This window comes from Cololabis saira, chromosome 2, assembly GCF_033807715.1.
Source record: "Cololabis saira isolate AMF1-May2022 chromosome 2, fColSai1.1, whole genome shotgun sequence".
Taxonomy (NCBI): Eukaryota; Metazoa; Chordata; class Actinopteri; order Beloniformes; family Belonidae; genus Cololabis; species Cololabis saira.
In genome coordinates, this window is record NC_084588.1 from 27,177,088 (window position 1) to 27,199,246 (window position 22,159).

A 22,159-nucleotide genomic window follows, 5' to 3' on the forward strand; every position below is an offset into this window, starting at 1 on the left:
CAGAAGAAATGCCTGATCTCTTATTAAAGTCTCAGCGTAGCCTTCCAGCAATGCTAGAGCAGGCATCCTTATGCAAGACCATGACGCAGAGCATTAATAGTTTATAGCACCCACAGTCAGAGATAAATATACCTTATTTAAAAGAGAAATGATAGTGAGAAACCAAATTACAACAATAAATACATTTTATATCATGGGCACCTGGGTGGTTAACATCGTCACCTCTTAAAGACGGTTCTTGATGCAGACCTTAAGATGAATTGGTATGGAAAACATCTGGATAGATGTCCACCGGTTTGTTTATGTGACTACAATCCAAAAAAAAGTCACTTTTCACCAGCACATACAAAAATGAGTGTACTCTTCAACAGGGTTAGGGTTGATTCTTCTACATTTGCTCCGTCCACACTAAAACTGACCAGATTATCACAATTAATACATTTGTGTTTGCTGAGATCCAGTGTGTTTATAAGCCTCAGTGTTAGGAAACAGTCGTTGTTCGGATCCAAATGTAGGAGAGAGCAGGAGGCAGGAGTTCTCAAAAATGATGATTTATTTTAAACTAACAAAAAAGCCCTGCTTTGCAGGATACAAAAAACTTGAATCAAAAACTCGAATCAAAAACTGCAAACACATGGGAACACGGAGGGAGGAAACAATACGGACCAGCAGGGAGCAGGGGAAAGACAAGACTAGATATACACAAGGGGTAACGAGACACAGGTGCAGACGATCAGGACTGATGAGAAACAGGAAGGTCATACAAGAACTTAAACACAAAGACACGGGCTTCAAAATAAAACAGGAAGGGTCAAACCCTGACACTCACTTCACCAACACAGTCTTTTTCTGGTTGAAAAAACAAACAAATTAAAAACTAAAAGTATACAGTCTTTAGTCTTTGATTATGCATAATCATAATAAAACTATGATATGATGTTAGATTATATTAAAGCTCTCTTGGGTGCATATTTTTTCGGAAAGTGCTTTACAAAGTAGACCTTGGTTATTTTGTAAAAATATGTATGTGTATTGAGGTAAAGGGAGGCCACCAGCGCAGAAGACCAAGAAGACAGAACTAGTGAGCAATGTCCTTTTAATCGACATGAAGCGCTGCACACTGCAAGAAATTACATTTTTGAAAAAATTCAAAACAACAACCAGGAAACAGGACTAAAATGTAATACAAAGTTTAAAAAAAACACATGGTACTGTCAAATAAGATAAAGTAACTTTACTTCCAGTTATTGTTATCAATAAGGTTTGGTTAGGGTTAGACATTTGGAGGTTTGTGGTTCATATATATGCATGAATTATAGTTTGGTCAGGTTAGACGCAGCACAGTGATGCACTGGTAAGTACTGTCAGCTCAAAGCAAAGGGGGTCACCCAGACTGTTAGATTGACCGGTGACCCTCAATATACTTTTACATATACTGACACGAATGCAACGTCATCCTTCTGAATTCTCTAAAATGCACGTTATATGATCCTTTATCTGATTAAAATGAACTCATTTCAGCTTCGTGAAGGGAAGGACATGGAAAGTAATTTGAGGTAAGTTACCATGATAACAGATAATAGGAGTTTTTTTTTGCCTTCTGAAACCGGCTCAACTGTCCCCTCGTGTTACGAAACGGAAAATTCAACACAACCCACTTTGTGAAACAGACTCCAGATGTGGCCTCATATCCTTATCCTCTGAATCTTTTATTCCTCTTTTTGTTTTTTTCTTATTTGGAGAACGTGGCATATTCAAAGAAAGATAAACAAATAGTGCATACAAGACAAGGTGCAAGTGATGCATTAACAGACAAAAACTTCATATATACAGTATATAATTATACACAAATATAAATACTTAAAGTTAGTATTTGTAAATAAAATTGTATAAAGGCATTAGTATAAAATATAAGGGCAATGAGGAAATAAGTATGCACAGACATGGATTTGGCAAACAGTTCCTTACTGCTGTAATGAATCTTAAACGATTGTATTCCTGGTGAAACTGTGAAGGTTCCATAATATACAATTGTGATCCCTATTCATATTGATCAAGCACCACAGTGGAGTTGTTTTATTTAGATTTTGACACAACAACTCTCTGTGGGTGTAAGATTGCACAGCCTAAAATCTGTATTTTCTGTGTGTTGCAGTGAGCACCACACTTCCCCTTCGCTCCGGTTCAGTCTGCTGTTATTGGTTACCTTCCTGAACCAATCAGACACATTACTGCTGGTCACCTGCTACAGTGACGGAGACAATTGGAGGGTGATACCTTTTGAACTGAATGTGGCTAAAGGGGCAGGGCTGATATATGGGGAAAGATGCAGGGCTTGGTTGATCTGCTTCAGAGAACCAATCTGCATATGCAAATTCTGCAATTTAAAGGGAAAAAAAATCACATAAGCTCCTGACTTTTCTTCTTTTTTTTTTAAAGCTCAATCAGTGGTGCACCGCTTATAATGACAGCTAGATGGCCTGACATCTGAGCATGTTACACTTTTAAATCCACTTTGAACTTTTTGAAAGTGAGAAAAACATGAGACCTTTAAGTGACCAACTACCATTTTAAATTTTTGCCTCGTATTACACCATATTTCTGTTTTTAAGTCAACTCTCAGAACAGTCACAGGTTTAAATTCTATGCTGATATTCATATATGACACATTAAGATTATGTGTGATCTAATGAAGCATATGTAATATATATATATGTAAAAGCAGGGACCTTTATTCTATCACCAGGGTTAATTTGCCAGGTGGACAGAGAACAGCCAGTGCGTCAGACTACAAATTACGGGACCATTACGATCATTATTCTGTTGCATGGTGGGTTTATACAACACACTAACGCTTACCTCAGCAGAGTTTGTATGATACTTTTTCAAACGTATCAAGACAAAAATGATGCTACAGCCTAACTTTGTGGAGTGATGCAGTAGCTCAGGTGGCAGAGCGGGTCGTCCAATGATCGGAAGGTCAGCAGTTCGAATCCCGCTCTGTCCCAGTTTGCTGTCGTAGTGTCCTTGGGCAAGACACCTTACCCACCTTGCCCCGCGTGAATGTGTGTGAATGAATAATGATTTCTGTAAAGCGCTCTGGGTGCCTAGAAGGGCGCTATATCTAGCTAGTCATTATGATGGGTACAGGAACATGTACAAAGTGTCAGCATATTTAACATCTCCTAATTGGAAAAATTGGTTCAGTTGTGTTGGAAGGATCAGCTATTGAAAGACAGCAAAGGCTAATTTGCAAGTAAACAAAAACCATCGCTGGTAGTTATTTGTTAGTCAGAATAATTTACATGTGGTCAAATGTCCAAGGATAGGATGCACAAATCAGATGGCTTGACCAGTTTCTCTGAGATGAAATTAAATACATAAGTAATTTCTAGTTGTTCTTAAATGTCCTGTAGAAATAAACAGATTTACCTCAGATGTATGATTTTCAGGTCAACAGTATTATTTGCTCTGTTAGACTCACACCACAACAGAGCTACACAAACACAGGCACACTGATACCGCCGGCAAGAGGCATTGTAGATGACGGGTCATGAGTGTTTCAGGGCCTCTGCAAGGTTATGTACTGTTGTTTGTCCTATATATTTTCTATCCTCTCTAGTTTCACTTCTCTAATGAAATTTTAATTATTTTGCTGAGCTCTTAAGGCAAGAGATGTGTGTCAAAGCCAATAAAGCACAGATACCACCTGTGGCTGGAGTCTGTTTTTGGCTCAGCGGAGGAAAAAGGGCAAAGACGGAGACAGCTGAGAGGAGTGGGCTCAGGAGCGCTGCTGGGTTTCCACCACAGGGGTGACCACGTTGCATCCACTTTTTCATTGAAATTCAGTTCAATGTATTTATATGGTACAAAATCACAACAAAAATCATTACAAGGCATCTTATACAAGAGATAAACAAGTTTAGTGCAGCTACAGTTAAATACAGTCCACCTCAAGTTTTAAGACTAAGTCAAATGAATTATGCTCCATTGCCATCCATTTACTTCAGTTCATGTTACTTTATTTATATAGTGCCAATTAATCCCAAAGTAGCCAAGCTATTTTCGGTCATAACCATCAGTATCCAGATTTGTCTGTATTCTTTAAACCATTTTAGTTGGTCAATAAAAACACCCAATCATTTGATCTGTAAATGTATGTGTGTAAAATATGTGTGTTTCAAAGAAACATTACAGATTGAAGTTTTTGTTACATTTTGGAAAATGTATGATTTGTCTGGAAATGGGGTTTGTATTTTTCTCCAAAAACAATTCATATATATTTAGAATTTGTTTAAATGAATGAAATTGCAATGTTTAAATGAGGATCAAATGCTTGTCATACATTTCTGCATGCAGTGAAAACATTAACTCCTCATCCTCATTTGAGTCCCTATACGGAGCATGGAGCTGAACGATTCATTTGTGACAGTTTAACAAGATGTTAAGAGAAAAAAAAAAGAAAAAAACATCTCAGTTGAGTCTGAAGAAATGAATGGAATGAGGCAAGTTCCCGAATCCCATGCCTCGCAGAAGTGTCAGCTAGATTATTCAATCATAATAACAGAGTGGCCCCTGTGATGCCACCTGTCCTGCAGATAAACCCTCAGTCTTTGTAGATACGGTCCACTATAAATACACATCTGCACAGTTCATAGTGTCCAGAATAACCTGAGAGTCTTCAACAGGAGAGGTTGTTGTTTTCCAGGCGGTGTGATAACAGAACAGCACTCTTCGTGATCACTTTTTCAGCTGAACCAAACTGTGTTGCAAACACAAAACATATCTTGTGCTGTCTTGTATCCCTGACACAAAATCCATTACTTTTTTTTTTTTTTTTAGTTACACATGCATGTAAGTAAAACCGGAGCAGGTTTAATATTTAAGAAGGCAGCCACTTTCGGGGCTGAACGACATTTATCCCTGATGCCTCTCAGTGTGTTTGTTTCACGCTGACTTGAACTAATAAGAGCTGAAGTTCCATATGGCTTTCCTGCACGGCCGACGCTGAGTTGCTGACTTTATTGGAACCGGTAGTTATGTAAAGCCTTAAAACAACCGTGGGACACTGCTAATAATAGAAGCAGCAAAACTGCAATATTTTGGGGGATAAAAATCTAAAGGGTTTTTTGCACTTTTGCCTTAATACATATTTTTTAGGAACTAACCTTACAATCAAATGGCATTATATTACATCATATTTGCTCTCTAAAACACAGCAGTTTGCAAAATGCTTTTTTGATAATAAATTATTAGTTACCAATAGTTCTGTAGTGAATCCAGACGACACAACATGCACTACAACTTAAATTATTGATGTCATTGTACGCCCTCATTATCATTTAGGTCATGTGAAACATTTACACATTTAACTCACATCCAAGCAAAAATAAATGTTAAGCTTGTTTCCATTACAAAGTATTGACATTTAGTAAATGAAAATAAGGTAAATTAAAGTTATAAGAATATATCTATAAATAAAAATATAAAACAATATATGTTGATTTAATTGCAATATAGTGTGCCATAAATCAATGATTCAATGCATGTGTCTTTCTTAGAATTAATGAAACTATTTAAAAGTTCCTATTTACAACAGATTCATTTTTAGGGTTGATGAAAAATGGGTCCACTCTTCTTTTTTTTTTAAACCCTTCAGTCGAAGTTCGTACTCATTAGAACAAGATAATTGTTGCTATTGGGTCCATTTTTCACCAGAAAACTTGAAATAAAAACATTAATTTACATATCAGAAATGTACAAGTCAGTCTACAGCACCCCAGGGCTCTTGTTTTCTACCAAGAAAATCAATCCTTTGTCCCTTAAATTCCTAACCTTAACAATTTGAAAGTGAAACGAGAAATTTGTCCGGACTGCAGAGAATATTACTGTGCAAACGTGTATCATTTTGTAATGAGAAAAGGGACGTATGAGGACTGAACCAATATTGAACCTTAAATGTGAAAGTGCTGGCTAACTTATCCATCACACGGCATCAGACCGTGTTGGTCTCTCTTAAGTTTAGTTCCATTTGTGTGTGCATCCTCCCATCAGCTGTAATTTATTTGGGCAAGCTGGTGTGTGGATTATGACCCTGCCTGCCTCCATAACACCTGTGACTTTGAGACGCCACCTTGTTTCATGACCAACACAGCAGATAGACACTGGCCTCTACACATCAATCACACTCCAGTGCAGACATGCAGCTCTCACCTCTGACGTCTTCCTTCACGGTAAATATTTACCTTCACGGTAAATATTTTCACGAAATGACACAAAACTGGAGCAAGTTCTTCCTCTTAATTCCCAATTATTGTATTTGGCGTATGTAAAGTTATGTTTCCTCTCTGTACCTTCAAAGACGTTTAAGTCAATGCAAGGTCTTTTGAGCAAAAGTAAAACAACTTTAAAGTGTTTGTTCAGGTTCTCTGTAGCTCTTGTTTGCATTAAACTATGTGTGGCAGTGTGTGACTGGGTTATACCAGTAAACCTTGCACTGATATGGTTTGGTCAGCACGGTTCAAAACATTAATCGTCAACAGGATCACTACACCAGAGCCACATAGTTTCCATGAATTCAGCCAACAGAAAAAGAGTCCAACAATCAACTACTATACATATACCTTTTAATTAAAAGTAGCAAATTCACTGTTGACTATCAAGGTGGAATCATTTTGTTTTCAGAAACATTCCTGGTTTACAACTACAACTGATGTCACAATTGCCATTAGAAAACTCAGTTGAGCATAATTTGACTAAAAAAGTTGTAATAATCTCTCTCTTTTTTTTAAATGTATCTTTTACTTTTAAACAAAGGACTTAAAACTATCAATACTTTAAAGATGCTTGTCTAAATCTGTGTAACCACGCACATACACTATACCTCTTTTGAAATATAAATTATTAATACTAAAAGGGTTGCCATACTTATTGGGGAATGTAAAAGTTTAGGGGCATTTGTAGTCAAAATAGCTTCATTCATATCTTAAGAAACTATATTTTTATTTACATCTTTTACAGTTTCAATAGAGGAAAAAAAGCAAAAACGTATATTTTCACTACATAGTTACATCTACTGTGAGTATTAAAGACTGTAAATACTTTTCATGACCTCCTGACACCCTGTCAGATTTTTTGCACTGCTCAAATTCTCTCATCAAAATGATCATTTGTCTGAGATTCTTAAGCAATTCCTCTTTAATAAAGCACAGACTCAGTGGAAATTAATCATATTGTATCATGCTTTCAAGGTTAAAAAATAAATTAAAGAAAAATTAATAAAGCTTAATTTTTTTTGTTCATGGTCACTGCTGGACTGACGTTAATTAGTAAATGCACACATCTCTCATCTCTCTGTGAGTCATACCAACCTCTGTGAAGGAAAACGTAATCAACATATAAACATACATACACAAACATTGGTCTGAAGTATTGAGGGATGGTAAAACAATGTTCAGTCCATTTAAAGCAAACGTTCATTATATTAACACCGTACACAAGTAAGAAAAAAAAATAGAAGCATAATATTGAAAAAAAAAAAGTTAAATAAATAAATCAAAGCCAGCAATTAATCAGGCAACATCAATAAAAACATGATGATCCCCTCCAGTTTTATCTCACTATGCTACTGTAACTTCTAGCTGAAGACAGCTGAACACAAGCATCCCAGCATCATTATGTCACCATCAGGACTAGGGAGAAACAGTCAGGCCCGTTTAGTTGACGGGAGCTGACAGGCTCACAGCTGGCTTCCCCAAACAAACACCTCACACCGCACCTGCAGCTCTCAGGGTTACACCATCACGCTTGCTTTACTGTCCATTTATACATTTTTAATCCTATTGCTAGGAGTTGGCTGGATTCTCAAATTATGTTATTTTGATGTTTATCTCATAGCATCTAGATTTCATATAAAATGTGCTAATGACGAGGAACTTGATGGTGGATGCTTTCTTATTCATTTTTCTCTCTGCAATGAAGGTGAAGATACCGTTCGTCCACACACAAGTTCACTATGTTCAGAAATTCACCATCTTTAAGATTTAAAGATATTCTTCCACACTTATATTTTACGACAGGTAGCTTTGATTGTCTTAAAGCCACCACATAACATTGTAACTTCCAGAACAAAATTATTAAAATCTTTCCTTTAATTGAGCTGAGCTGAAGTTGACATTACACAGTAAACTAATTTAGATCAAATGAATTTTACATTCCCAGATTTAAAATAAATATAGGCAAAAAAAAGGCAATAGGGTGGTCAACTTATGATGAAAGATAAATCAAATGTTTTAATAGTGCAAAGTTATATACGAGTTGGGTTTCATCAAGGAACATTTTAAAACATACACAACTGTTTTATTTAAAAGTATTTAATAAAGATAATCAGGTATGTATGTGTCTGGAGGCTGAGTTAAGGGTTAACTTAGACTGTGGGACATTGATGGTTTTGCTATTAAAATTATTCCAGTATTGATATTTTGGACATTTTCTCTTTTTTGTACTAATGCTTAAACACTTGGTTCCTTTGGACCTGGTAATGATTTTTCTTTGAATGTCCCTTTTGAAAATCAGCAAGCATCTCAAGGACAGTGTTCTGTGTAACAGCTCGTGCTGCCTCCCAGCTGAAATGGAAGTTATTTGAGGACATCATAAATCTAAGTGGCCATCAGTTAAGAAAGTTTTTCCTGTCTGGAAGCGTTTCCTCCCCCTGTGATACCACATATGGGATACACACCAGTGTGGACTTGGCCTCAGGAGAAGAAGAAGGAAGTGCTTGGCATCTGACAGCTGATCCTCACAGCCTGCACTGGCAATGGCTAATGATTGTTGTCTGTTCTGGGCATTTTTGATAGACTAAGAAAACATTTCAATATGTCAGTAAGTGACGAAAAGCTGAGAATATCTCTAAAAGCAGCCCAAGGCTCCAATGGGAGGATACACCATCCGCCTATAGCTTGAAAGGCTTTTTGTGTTCCTGCCAGAAATATATTTTTGAAAAAAAAAAATCAGGAGTCTTCCAACTGTAGAAATATCTTAGATCATCAGTGGCTTCTCTTGAAGATTGGGGAAAATAATTTCTATTCTCAAAAACAGGAACTGCAGATCCTATCCAAGCATAGCCCTGTTTTTGATTTAGCAAATTCTCTGTACAAATACATTTTGTTGACAGCAATAAGAGGGTTCATTGAGATCTAGAGGTCTAGGTCGCTATAATTCAAGTTTTATGTCGTCCCAGTTACCAAGGAGAGGAAGCATTTCTTACACGCCCTGTAACTCTAGTAAGAGCAGTCATGGGCAAAAACATATCAATATGGCATTCCTCACGGTTATATCCAACAGAAGTATTTTTTTTCTTCTTCCCATACAGCATTTCCATGTGGCCCCATCTGGATTAGAGTTGGCTACTTGGGTACAGAGAGGACTTGAAATGGGTTAGGAAAGGGCTAAGAAAGGGGAAAGTGCAAGTCCCATCTAGCTTCAGCAACATATCCTTCTAATTGGGAAATTAACCAGTTGGTTGCCACCTAAAATCCAAGTAGATCCCACTGAGAGTCAATATGGACAAGCACAGGCAGGCAGGGTAACAGTAAGCATTGAACCAGCAGACAAACCCATGTGGGACCCATTTTTAACTCATATAGTTAAACATGTAAATGCTGGCTTGGTTGGTACTTGATAGCATTGAGTACTGAGTCACTGGCAACATCTCTGACTTGTTTGGTACAGTAAGTATTATCGTGTTCAAATAGAACAGCACACTTTTCAACCAAGCAGGTTAACTATAGCAGAAAATCTGTCATGATGCAAAAACAAGAAAAATATCATGAATATGAAGTATTTCAACTTAATATAAATGCATAGTTTTACAGAACAGTCCTGCATCCACCAATTTGCAGTAGTAATTAACTAATGTTGAAAATTGTGAAATCAAGCTTTCATCTGGGTGAATTTTGAAAATATGGATGACAGAATCTGTTGGTAAACTGACCTCATTTTCATTTACTCATTCGTGTGACTATTTCAAGAATAGAAAATATGGCCGTATGAAGAAAAATGTTGTCCACAGCAGAGTAAGAGTCACAGCACTTCATAGACATTTACCTTAAATATCTAAGGAGTGTTTCACTTCAATTGTTCACAAATAACAGATTTTTTTTGAAAGAAATAAAACATCAGGATTTGAATTCATGTTTCAACTGTTTTAGTCAATTCTGTCAAGTTTTATCAGCCAAAACACACATAATTATGACAGATTATTTCCTTTGCACAAAAACGAAACAAAAAGGTTCAGCACTTTGGCGTCAGTTTGCACTTGAGATACACTACCTGCTGTTACACTGTAACAAAACATGAACAGCTGCAGTCACGAGGGAGACTTCAGCTTCTTAATACTCTGGATTACATACAGTTGTGGTCATTTTTCATTACATTTTCTGTAAAAGCATTGCTGTTGTTTACTGACAAGGAAATCCAGATGGACAGATTGATGATCATAAAAACTCTGAATTAAATACAGTTCAGGACAAGCTCATTATCACGCTGGATTTGTTGAAGGAATTGGCCGTCACAGGTATCACCAGCCATCAGTGTTCACATTAACATTTTCCATGTCCTTCCCTGTGATCGGCACCAACAGCCTCCGACACACAGCTGAAACCTTGATCTCTGTGCAAACACATACGAAAGCAAATTATTAACACATCTGTAATGTCTTTTATAAAGCACAGTCTTGAATGATCTGTAAATAGTTTTTTTCTGCACAACTGCCTCTACATCATGGAGTTGCTCTGACATTATTTTCTGCACGAGGAAATATATCAGTAGTCCCTGATATACCAGTAGTAAATATATTGAATTTAAAAGATTATCTTAACTATTAAACAACCAAAAGTGGAGACAATATCTCCTTAATAATCAGTTTGTACTAAAAAAAAAGAGTCAATATAAAATAATTAGAAAAAAATTGTCCCATTCACCTTCATTTCCTCACTTCAAAGATAAAGTTATTTTATGTTTTGTTGTGTTTTTTCTGTTGTTTAAACTGTATGGCTGGTATTTCTCACTCTTAGCAATGACCATGAGCAATTTAATCAAGAAATGCAATGTTATTTCCAATAAGAATGGTCAAAATCATTAATATCACAGTAGCACACAAAACTCAACACAAAAAGATGTTTGAAAACAAAAGAAAATAGAAGACTGTGTTGCAAATAAAGAAAACAGATTAATAGCAAAACAGTGTAAAAAGCAGTCAACATGCTTGTCCAAAAATGTGATAAAAAATGTTTTAGTTTCCTTGGAAACACTGTTTGTTTTCTTTCAATTTATTTTCTTTAAATTGCTGCTAAATTTCTGCTCTCTCAGCCTGCAGAAAATTTATTTTCTTAAACCGCAGTGTGGTGGGAGCTGTTAAATCATAAGATACAACTAATGCAGAACAACAATATGTGTCTGTGACACACACACACACACACACACACACTTTGTACTTCAAGGTAGAGGAGATTTGTACTCACTTTAGAAGTTGGTCCAATTCCCGTTTAATCTTTGCCACCACAGGTGGGCCCTGATAGGTCAAGGCGGTATAAAGCTGGACCAGTGAAGCGCCAGCACGGATCTTATCCATTGCATCCTGCCCGCTGGCCACACCCCCAATTCCAACAATTGGTACTGTCCCTACGACAAAAAAAAAATCGTACACATTTGTACACACATGTTTCTCTCAAATGCATTGCCTCAACTTTTAAAAGAACAGAAAAAGACAGAATTATGTGGAATAAAAACAATGTGTACCTTTGGTGAGTTTGTACATTTCTCTGACCGTGTTAGTGGAGAGGTCCTTGAGAGGCTGGCCACTCAGCCCACCAGCCTCAGACTTGTGTTGATCCAGAAGGCTTTCTGGCCTGGACACGGTTGTGTTTGACACCATTAACCCATCCACTCCCAGCTGCAAACACAGAACATACAGACAGGCGAGGACAGGATGTAAGTGGCACGTGTTGCTGTATCTCCAGCAGCTGTGGTGCTGTATGTGTGTGACTACAAGAAAGGGTCTTCTGATTTTTCCTGTCCTCTAATGTGAGATGCACTGTGAAAACAAGGAGATCAAGTGGCAGCAAAACATTTGCTTTCTTAAATGTCTCTTCCATTAAGGTGTATTTCACAATTGCCCAATGTGCACAAGAACATACTGCAGAGTTGACATGGTTGCCAGAGCAGAAATGCTTAAAAATAAACTGTTCCCCTGGTAAGATGAGGGTAAATACACTTTAAGTGAACAACACATATTACACAATATTTATCTTTTAAAATACAGGAAATACAGTGATGTGTGGAAAACCTAAATACATTGGTGAGGAGAGTGGTACACTCTGGGGTTTGTTTTTGTTTTTAAAGTTTTCATTCAAAGATGTTTCATTTTATTTCACTTGCACTTTTTTTATGTTACCAGGAGTATACTGCTGAAATATTTTAATAGACTTTGGTATTTCAGGGGACTTTGTACTCATGTTTAGAAAGACTTGTACTCATGTTTAGAAAGATAACCAATTTTTTTTATTATCGAGTCATACAAGTGATGCGGAACCCATTTTTCCTTTAAATTAGTGCTGTGCTGACAGACGTTTTCAGCCCCAGTAAAGACTAAGCTTAATGGCGATTCAATTCAGTTTTCTTCCCATCTGTGCAAAAAAAACACCAGGCTAAACAGGGAGCTTCAGTTTACATTCATACATTTCTATTTAAATTATCTGTTTAAGTGCTCTGGTGGGTAAAAATTCAAACTGTGTCTACAATAGCGCTTATCTTGAAGCCAGTCCACTGTAGGGCTGCAACGATTTGTCGACGTCGACAAAGATCGATAATCAAAATTGTCGACAATGAATTCCATTGTCGCCAGACGTGTTTTTCCAATGGAGTGAGGCATCTCACTTCAATACAATCTCTGCCGAGAGTCGTGCGTGCACAACAGCGTCTCTGCCGAGCAGTGGCGGGTAAAACAAAATGATGGCGTCCTGTACAGCAGCTGCGCGTAATAACACTTCAAAAGTTTGGGAGCACGTCGGTAATGCACGAGCATTTGAAGAGAAAGCACGTCGGACAGTTGAACGAAACGGACTTGCCTTGGTAAGATATTAAGCCTATTTTCGTTTAATTCGTTAACTTTGTTTACTTCATGTTATTTATTAGTATTATTTGAGCCACTCACAGCCTACTCTCGTTGGTATAAGCTCAATCATAATTGATGCTGCGCGAAAGGCGAAAAAGCTTGTGTGATGATGACAATGACGGATTTGCATCTGCAACAAATGAATCCTAAATCTCATGACCAACCACTAGTTTATTGGTCACCTGCCTAACTCCCGATTCATATCCAGATATGAGACTATTGGCATCATCGCATCCAGAGAGAATATGATCTTCCAGTACATTTTTGGATTTTTCCCCCCTAACTTTGAGGGAAAAAATATGATCTTAAAATGAAGAGTCTATAAAAGCAGCAGAATCTGAATGGTATTTTTTTTTGTATGTTATATAAAATCTGCCCAAATAAAATGAAAAATATGAAGAGTAAATTCCAAACCTCAGTGACGACATCAGCGATGTCTTGTTTGTCCTGGGCGGTGAGATCTGGAGCAATCTTAACCAGGACCGGAGGTTTGTGTTCTTGCTGCAGAGCGTCCCGTTCCTTCATCACCTGAACAAAATATATGAACATCAGATGAAGAAGCAGAGAAATTTCAGCTTTCTGAAAGGCTGTACATGGAATCTTCAGAAAGATGTAAAATGTGTGAATGTGAAGGATTAAAACATAAACCTTTGAATTGATGGACTGATCGAGGAACAAAAACACAAAGTAATTTGAACAGCAGCTGATCACCTTACCTGATTCAAAAAAATATGAATAAAAAAATATATAATTGATGGAGTCTGAAAGCATCATCAATTTCCAATATTCTTCTGAATCTTAAAACTGGCTTGATTTATGAATGCATTAGAAAAATTATCTTCTTTGAGTTGAATCAATAGCTAAACCACAGAAAAGGTCTCTTGTGAGAAGGAGCCGAAGGGCTTTTATCACATATGCTGTCATCCCTCAGTGGCATTCATTAACCCTGGCCTTGATTTTTCTGTAGCTGCAAGGAAAGAGTATTTGCTTTTCACGGGGGAGGAGGAGGGGGGCGGCTGTGCTGCAGCTGCTCAAGATTAAGTAAGAACAGTACAGAAGGCATCAATTTTACATTGTTACTAAGTACTAAGTGATAACACACAGATTTATTATATATTTAATATGAACTAAACTAAAAGTTCAGCACTGCTGCAGGCCTCAGTGGCTTTGAAAGGTCAGAAAATATGGTGTAACACCTATGATGACAAATCTAATCCTCTCACATTAGTGAAAATGTCCTCACTGCAATGTGATAAGTAGATCAACATTGAATCCAAGGACACATGCTTCCTTTCTTTGTTGGTAAACACAAAGCAGTAACAATGAGACCTGTATGCAAACCTTCTCCACCATCAACGCTGGTACATAAGTTTCAAGGAGACACCTGAAGTATTTCCACTACTCACCTGCTCCTGCTCAGATAACATCTGCCTTATATATTTGTTTTTGAAGGGTACAAATGTAATCTTGCCCCTATCAGGGTCTGATGCACAAGATGTATCTGCATTCTGTGTGTGTGTGTGTGTGTGTGTGTGTGTGTGTGTGTGTGTGTGTGTGTGTGTGTGTGTGTGTCAAATAACAGAATTACCTTACTGAGTGACAGTAATGCTTGATTCTTTTGACTGTACTTTTGCACTTATGCTTTACAAATATTCCAAATGTTAGTTCATACACGAAGCTCACAGCTACGCTGCGGACGCTCCACTCAACAAAAAGGATGAATTCAATTTTTTGTGTTTTATTTTCAAATCACATCTCTCATTAACTTCAACTGACACGTCCTATACTTTGCTGTGAAAAGTTAAACTAGAATAATTCAACTTAGCAACCTCCAGTGCAAACACTGAACCAATCAAATGCACAGGCAGGGTTTCACAGATTAAATAGCATGAGATTATATCAGTGTCAACCATCCTGTCTGATTTTACATATTCTTAGATAAAACACCAACAAAAGAAGAAAGAAGATTGCACCCCCGCCTCCATCCAGACCTTCTGGTTGTGAAAGTTTGCATATTTTAGTTTTCAAAGTCTCCAAAACAATGTTTTTAGTTAAAAATACCCTTTACTTATTGCTAAATGCCAGTCCAATTACACCTGAGGGGCATCGGCTGACAAAGAAGGTTTGATGAAAATTTACATTGCATTCAAATTTGTGCCAACTGAACATCTCCACATCTTACCGAGTACAAGAGCCGGTGGAGCTCTGCCTTGCCCTGCAGGTCTCGGAGACCTGGAGTATTTGGACTGCTGACGTTGACAACAAGGTAGTCAGCCAGTGGGCCCAGTGCCCTCACACCCTCCAAGTAATCTGCCCCTGCGTCCTGGGAAAGCTTGTTCTTCCCCAGATTGATGCCCAGGGGAAGGCCAGCTATAAACACACACACACGAATGGAAAGTTTCAGGTAAACACAAACATAGGTTGCATCATCAGACACATGACTCAGCTGGGGCAGAGGGTGCTGATGGAATAAAACATAAGACAAGGAGAGGTCAGGATTATTTAAAACAGCAAAACAGAGGAGAATAGAGAAGAATATTAATCTGATCATAAATTCAATGCTTGACTTCCTTCATCACAAAAAATATAACCAAGAACAAAGAATACATGGAGAATAAAGGCAAATTTATGCCAGATGTCTCTGACATCTTAACTCATATGTTTAAGCAATTAACTTCTTTACATAGCAATAAATCACGACTTGTTGCAGTTATTTGGAAATACCTCAAAATTTAACTTTAGTTTGTAATCTATTTACATATAACTCCAAGAAAATATTTTTTTAATGCAAATAAGTTTCATACAAATGCATGTTTGACAGCCGATCTAGATGGAAGAACAGATCTTCAGCATTTTAGTGTTTTGTTTTTCCAGCTGATTCAGTTAACACTATAGTTTTCAGAACATAAAGACGGGCAACTAACTTTTACTGTGCTGGAGCTGCGTTTCTTCTCTGGCCTTCAGCCTGGCCTGCACTTCTGCCAAACCACAGCTATTGAATCCGTATCTTGACACACAAACACACAGTGTTCAGAATGTTAAAATATCTACCTAATAATCAGAACAGAAAAATACACTATTCATTATTTTATGACGTCTAAGAATTAACCCAATGTACCTCATGTGATTGGCAGATAAACAGCATACAACAGTATGGACATATCAAACACTATGACATATCAAACTAGTCTGTTAATAGCAGTTTCGAAGCTTTGACTTTCTCTTATGTTTTAAATATTGACATTTTTGGAGCCAGAAATGACCATATTTGGACCAGAGGGTGACAATCAATTAGCCCACATCACTGGGTCCTAATATCTACATATGTATATGCATGTATACAGGACTGTCTCAGAAAATTAGAATATTGTGATAAAGTTCTTTATTTTCAAACAAAAATGTCATACATTCTGGATTCATTACAAATCAACTGAAATATTGCAAACCTTTTATTATTTTAATATTGCTGATTATGGCTTACAGCTTAAGAAAACTCAAATATCCTATCTCAAAATATTAGAATATCATGAAAAAGTATACTAGTAGGGTATTCAACTAATCACTTGAATCGTCTAATTAACTCGAAACACCTGCAAGGGTTTCCTGAGCCTTGAAAAACACTCAGCTTGGTTCAGTAAACTAAATCACAAGTATGGGGAAGACTGCTGATTTGACTGCGGTCCAGAGGACTATCACTGACACCCTCCATCAGGAGGGGAAGACACAAAAAGACATTTCTCAAAGAGCAAGCTGTTCACAGAGTGCAGTTTCAAAACACATCCACAAAAAGTCTGTTGGAAGGGGGAAATGTTGCAGGAAACGCTGCAGAGAGATGACCGCAGCCTTAACAGCATTGTGAAGAAGAGTCGCTTCCAGAATTGTGGGGAGCTTCAAAGACAGTGGACTGAAGATGGAGTCCAAGGATCAAAAGCCACTGTTCACAGACGTGTCCGGGAAATGGGCTACAATAGCCGTATTCCCATGGTCAAGCCACTTCTGAACTCAAGACAAAGGAAGAAGCGTCTGACTTGGGCTATGGAAAAGAAGCAATGGACAGTTGCAGAGTGGTCCAAAGTCCTCTTTTCAGACGAAAGCAAGTTTTGTATTTCATTTGGAAGTCAAGGCGCCAGAGTCTGGAGAAAGGCTGGAGAGGAGCAAAATCCAAGTTGCTTGAAATCCAGTGTGAAGTTCCCCCAGTCAGCGATGGTTTGGGGAGCCATGTCAGCTGCTGGTGTTGGTCCACTGTGTTTCATCAAGTCCAGAGTAAATGCAGCTGTGTACCAAGAGATTTTAGAGCACTACATGCTTCCGTCTGCTGAAAAGCTCTATGGAGATGATGATTTCATTTTCCAGCATAATCTGGCACCTGCCCACAGTGCCAAAACCACCAGTAAATGATGTACTGACCATGGCATTACTGTCCTCGATTGGCCTGCCAATTCCCCTGACCTGAACCCCATAGAGAATTTGTGGGGTATTGTGAAGAAGAAGCTGAAGACACCAGACCCAACAATGCAAATGAGCTAAAGGCTAAATGCTATTGAAGCATCCTACACATCCATAACACCTCAGCAATGCCACAGGCTGATTGCCTCCATGCCACGCCGCATTGATGCAGTAATCCGTGCAAAAGGATTCCCAACCAAGTACTGAGTGCATAAATGGACATTTTCAAATGTTGGATTTTGTTTTGCTGTTATAAATCTTTTTTTTTTTACTTGGTCTGAGGAAATATTCTAATGTTTTGAGATAGGATATTTGAGTTTTCTTAAGCTGTAAGCCATAATCAGCAATATTAAAATAATAAAAGGCTTGCAATATGTCAGTTGATTTGTAATGAATCCAGAACATTTTTTTTTTTTTTTTTTTAAATTGCATTACAGAAAATAAAGAACTTTATCACAATATTCTAATTTTCTGAGACAGTCCTGTATGTATGTATGTATGTATGTGTATATATATCATGTTTCAGAAATGTTGGCTCCATTCAAATACATACTATGGTGTAACCTGAAAACAAGACTGTATTGTTTCTGGGGGCAGTGGGGAACTGGATGTTTGTGTCTACTGGATGACTCTCAGAAAAAAAAGGGTCCACCAGGAATTAACAAGGACAATATTAAAAATGCTAAATTTCTTTCCAATTAAAGTTCCTTTGTGAAACATTTTTAACCTGACTCAACCCATCGACCTCCTGTTCAACTAACCTGTTTATCACTGCATTATCTACAGTGAGTCGAAACACACGTGGTTTCGGGTTCCCATCCTGAGGTTTTGGAGTGATCGTTCCCACCTCAACAAAGCCAAAGCCCACCTTGTACAGGCCATCTACAGCCTCCCCGTGCTTGTCGAAACCTGCTGCAATCCCAACAGGGTTTTTGAACTTTAATCCAAGTATGTTCATTTCCTGCAGAAATATATTGGAAAACAAAACATGGTGTCACTACAAAGTGCTCAGTCCACGTAAGAGAGTGCCGTTGACATGTTTACCAATGAAGCAGGGTCCTGGTAGCGGTTCAGAGGAACCAGGCCCATTCCTATCATCTTCACTGCCAACACATGTGCAGTTTCTGGACCCACAATCCTCTGCAGCAGAGGCATCAGCTGGTTGGCATAGAAACGCTCATCTCCAACCGCAGTGAGGTAGGAAGCAAACAAAAGGCTACCTGAGCTGATGACCTTCACAGCCTCTTTTAGCTGTTTCTGTTGACAAGAACATGGAAGATGATTTTAAAAGGAGTCAGATATTTGTCACAGTAACAAATATGCTCAAATTAAAAATACAAAGAACATGTGTGTTTTCCATGACCCACTTCCCATGATATACTGAACCTGCATACAGTGTTTTTGTTATTTAAACACCATTACTGTACATGACATGATGAAATGGAAACTGGGCATTGCTTCCTTTTGTGTTGTTTAACTAATGAAAAGTCAGAACATCTGCCAAATGTTAATGTAAATCACTATCTTTTGATTTCAATGAATGACTTCAACACTGGGGTAACTGACTTCTTTTTTAAATTACTTTTAAGGTTGTAGAAATAAGTGGAGAGCACAATACAGAAACATTATCAGCTGATATGTCAGACCATGCCCATCAAGCAAATTTGTAAACAACTTATTGCCTCATCCATTACACACTGTTATCGTTCACTTGGAATCAATGTTTACACTTTCTTAGTTTTAGTTAGTTTTCACCTACTCTTACAGGAAAGATCAGAGTTTAAGTCACTCAAGATAAGAAAAGATCATTTGGGACGCATTATGTTCTAAAATTAAGTAAGTCAACCACATGTTACCATATTATTACTTATAGAGGAACTTATACAGAAACTAAACCACAATGCAGAAGACAGTGTGTGTGAAAAAGCTAAGTACACCCCATTAACTTGTAAAATCACATAATTTTGTGGCAACTAAAAAGTGATTTCAGTAATTGCTTTCTATGGGACATTATAAGCATCTCACACTGCTGTAGAATATTTTTGATTTATGTGTTTGCGCACAGCTCTCCTAAGATGCTGTCATCGCAATCAGGTTGAGGTATGGACTTTGTCTGGCTCATTACAACAGATTGATTATTTTCTAATCAGTCATTCTGTCGTAGATTTGCTGGTTTACCTCAGAAAACAGCCCCTGTAACATGACCCTTGTTTAATTTTTTCTGAGATTTAGCTCTTAAATACATTCTTACATACAGAAGAGTTTGTGGTCAACGTACAATATGACAAAAAGAGGCTGAGATCCTGTGGCTTACTACAAACCAAAAGCACTTGTTCTCCATCATCGCAAGCCATATTTAGTCAGCTTTCTTGTAATTGTACTGTCAAGAACTTTAGTATTAAACATGCTAACTGAGGTCTGTATAGTCACACACGTAGTTGGTGGGTTTTCATCATTTCCACTTTGACATTAACTCAAAGGAAAAATGACAAATATCTTGAATATTTTCCACGAGTGTTGCAACAGTTAGTCGACGTACCGATTATGAAAATTGGTCGGTGCAAAATTTTCAGTGTGTAAAATCACATGAATGTATTGGGCAAACAGGTCTTTACTGGCTATTTGTTTTTGTAATGCAGTGCAGGAAGCACTGGGTGCAGTATGTCAAAAATATGAACAGAGACAAAGGAAAGAATCAGGGGAATGAAGAGCATGAGCAAGTTCTTGCTTTGCAGCAGTTTGTGTGACAATAGTGATGCCACTGAGGGCTTTCAGTACTCGGCTTCATCAGCCAATCTGCTGCCCGTATCCTCCAATATGCTAGTGGTGAGTTGCCTGTGTTATGCCACTTTTCCACTAGTCTCGCTTCAGCCCGGCGCGGCTCGACGCGGCTCGACGCAGCTCCACCCTGAGAAAAAAACAGCCCGTCTACATCCCTTTTTTAATTCTCTCGTCAGCCACCAGGTTTATGAACATCTGCACCTCAGAGTTGGATCACCAAACAGACGTTTGTGCTGTATAATAAAATCGCTGCGAGTCGCCTCGCGCTGACTCCCGCTTCCTGATTCAAACGTTTGACGGCTCCCCCCCCCAACCAATCAGTGGCGCGGAGGGTGGTGACATCAGAAATAGTCCCGGCTCAGCCCGGATAGAACCTGGCCAGAATGGTTACAGAAAAATGTATCGGCTTGGAGCGGCTCTACCCGTCTCAGCCCTAGTGCAAAAGGGCAAAACGGGGCCGTGGCGGGTAGAACCGAGGTAAAGCGAGACTAGTGCAAAAGGGCCATTAGCTGATAAACAGCTGTATTTTCTTGGCAGCCCTATAACAAGGCAGGTATGATAGAAATAACTGTCTAGTCAATAGTCATGAAAATAATCAACAGATCGACTACCAAAATAGTCGTAATTCCCATTCCTGTTTTTCACTAGTCAATAATCTTTCTCATTGTAGAATGAGAGACTCCAAATGGTGTGGAAATGGCATTACAAACCATCCTATGTTGATGGCAAGCAACAAGTCCTTCTCTAAGATAATCGGTGATGTCTTTCCTCCATGGCATTGGGTTTCGGATCAGCCACCTCTGCTTTTACAGAGATGCTGAAGACTATTTTGGTATGTTTTTAACCTACATCCTTGCAGCTACATAGCCTGTGACTCATACAGAAGCAATAAACGTGTATTTACACTTTTCCCCACAAGTTGCATCTGTACTTTGGATTAGTTTTTATTCAATAAGTAATGAAACAGTAAACCATGTCCCTTGTTAGTGGTGAAACAGTATAGCAGCTTACTGGCAATTAATATGAGGATTTATTGTGTTTGAAGGGAAAATAAAGCGCACCTCTGCACTAAATAAAACTTTCCTACAGAGAAAGGGAAAGGAAAGGTTCGCCTGTAGGGTAAATATGTAACAGAGAGCTGCACAGATGAGCTTCTGTTTGTAGTTTAAAGTGACTTTCAGACAGTGTAACTCGAGCAAACGAACAGAAACACACATGCCGTTTCAAGATATCTAAATTTGAGAACTAAAAACCTCATTAAATTGCTAGAAATTACCTTCAAGCGTCCCGCCATTGATGCAGTTTAGTCTTTGCATTAAAGGACATTTCCTTCGTTACACAAACACACGCGCGCTCAGCTTCCTCCATGTCTTCTCGCGATATTTGAACGAGAGTTTGGATCCGGGTGATGAGCATATCAGAGACGTTCAATAAATATATAGAATATGTATAGAGAATCTTTGACCATATTAATGACAGTATTCATTAAGAAGACTATTTGATGAGCAAAGTTAAAGACATTTAATTTAAGTTAATTCATAAATTCTATCCTACAAATGATCACATTGTAAAAAGATTCAAAAGAAATATCAATTCAAACTGTACTTTTTGTTCTGCAAATTCTGAAACAATGACTCACTTATTCTGGCTGTGCCCCATTGTTCAAACTTTTTGGTGTGATATGTGTAATTTTGTGTCTGAAATAATTGATATTGATTTTAATTTATTTTGGAAGGATGTGTTGTTTGGTGTTTTTGACCA

The 22,159-nt window shown here is 37.9% G+C and overlaps 1 protein-coding gene across 1 annotated transcript; it reads right to left on the reverse strand.

Moving 5' to 3' along the window:
• Nucleotides 1–10,194: 10,194 nt before the first annotated feature.
• On the reverse strand, nucleotides 10,195–21,765 carry dhodh (dihydroorotate dehydrogenase). Its single transcript, XM_061710135.1, has 9 exons — nucleotides 21,675–21,765; nucleotides 18,662–18,874; nucleotides 18,379–18,578; nucleotides 16,096–16,178; nucleotides 15,354–15,541; nucleotides 13,586–13,699; nucleotides 11,797–11,950; nucleotides 11,520–11,679; nucleotides 10,195–10,668 (listed from the first exon to the last, which is right to left on the reverse strand). The coding sequence occupies exons 1-9, from the start codon at nucleotides 21,690–21,692 to the stop codon at nucleotides 10,599–10,601; spliced, it is 1,200 nt and encodes a 399-aa protein (XP_061566119.1). The 5' UTR covers nucleotides 21,693–21,765; the 3' UTR covers nucleotides 10,195–10,598.
• Between the last annotated feature and the right edge of the window lie 394 nt (nucleotides 21,766–22,159).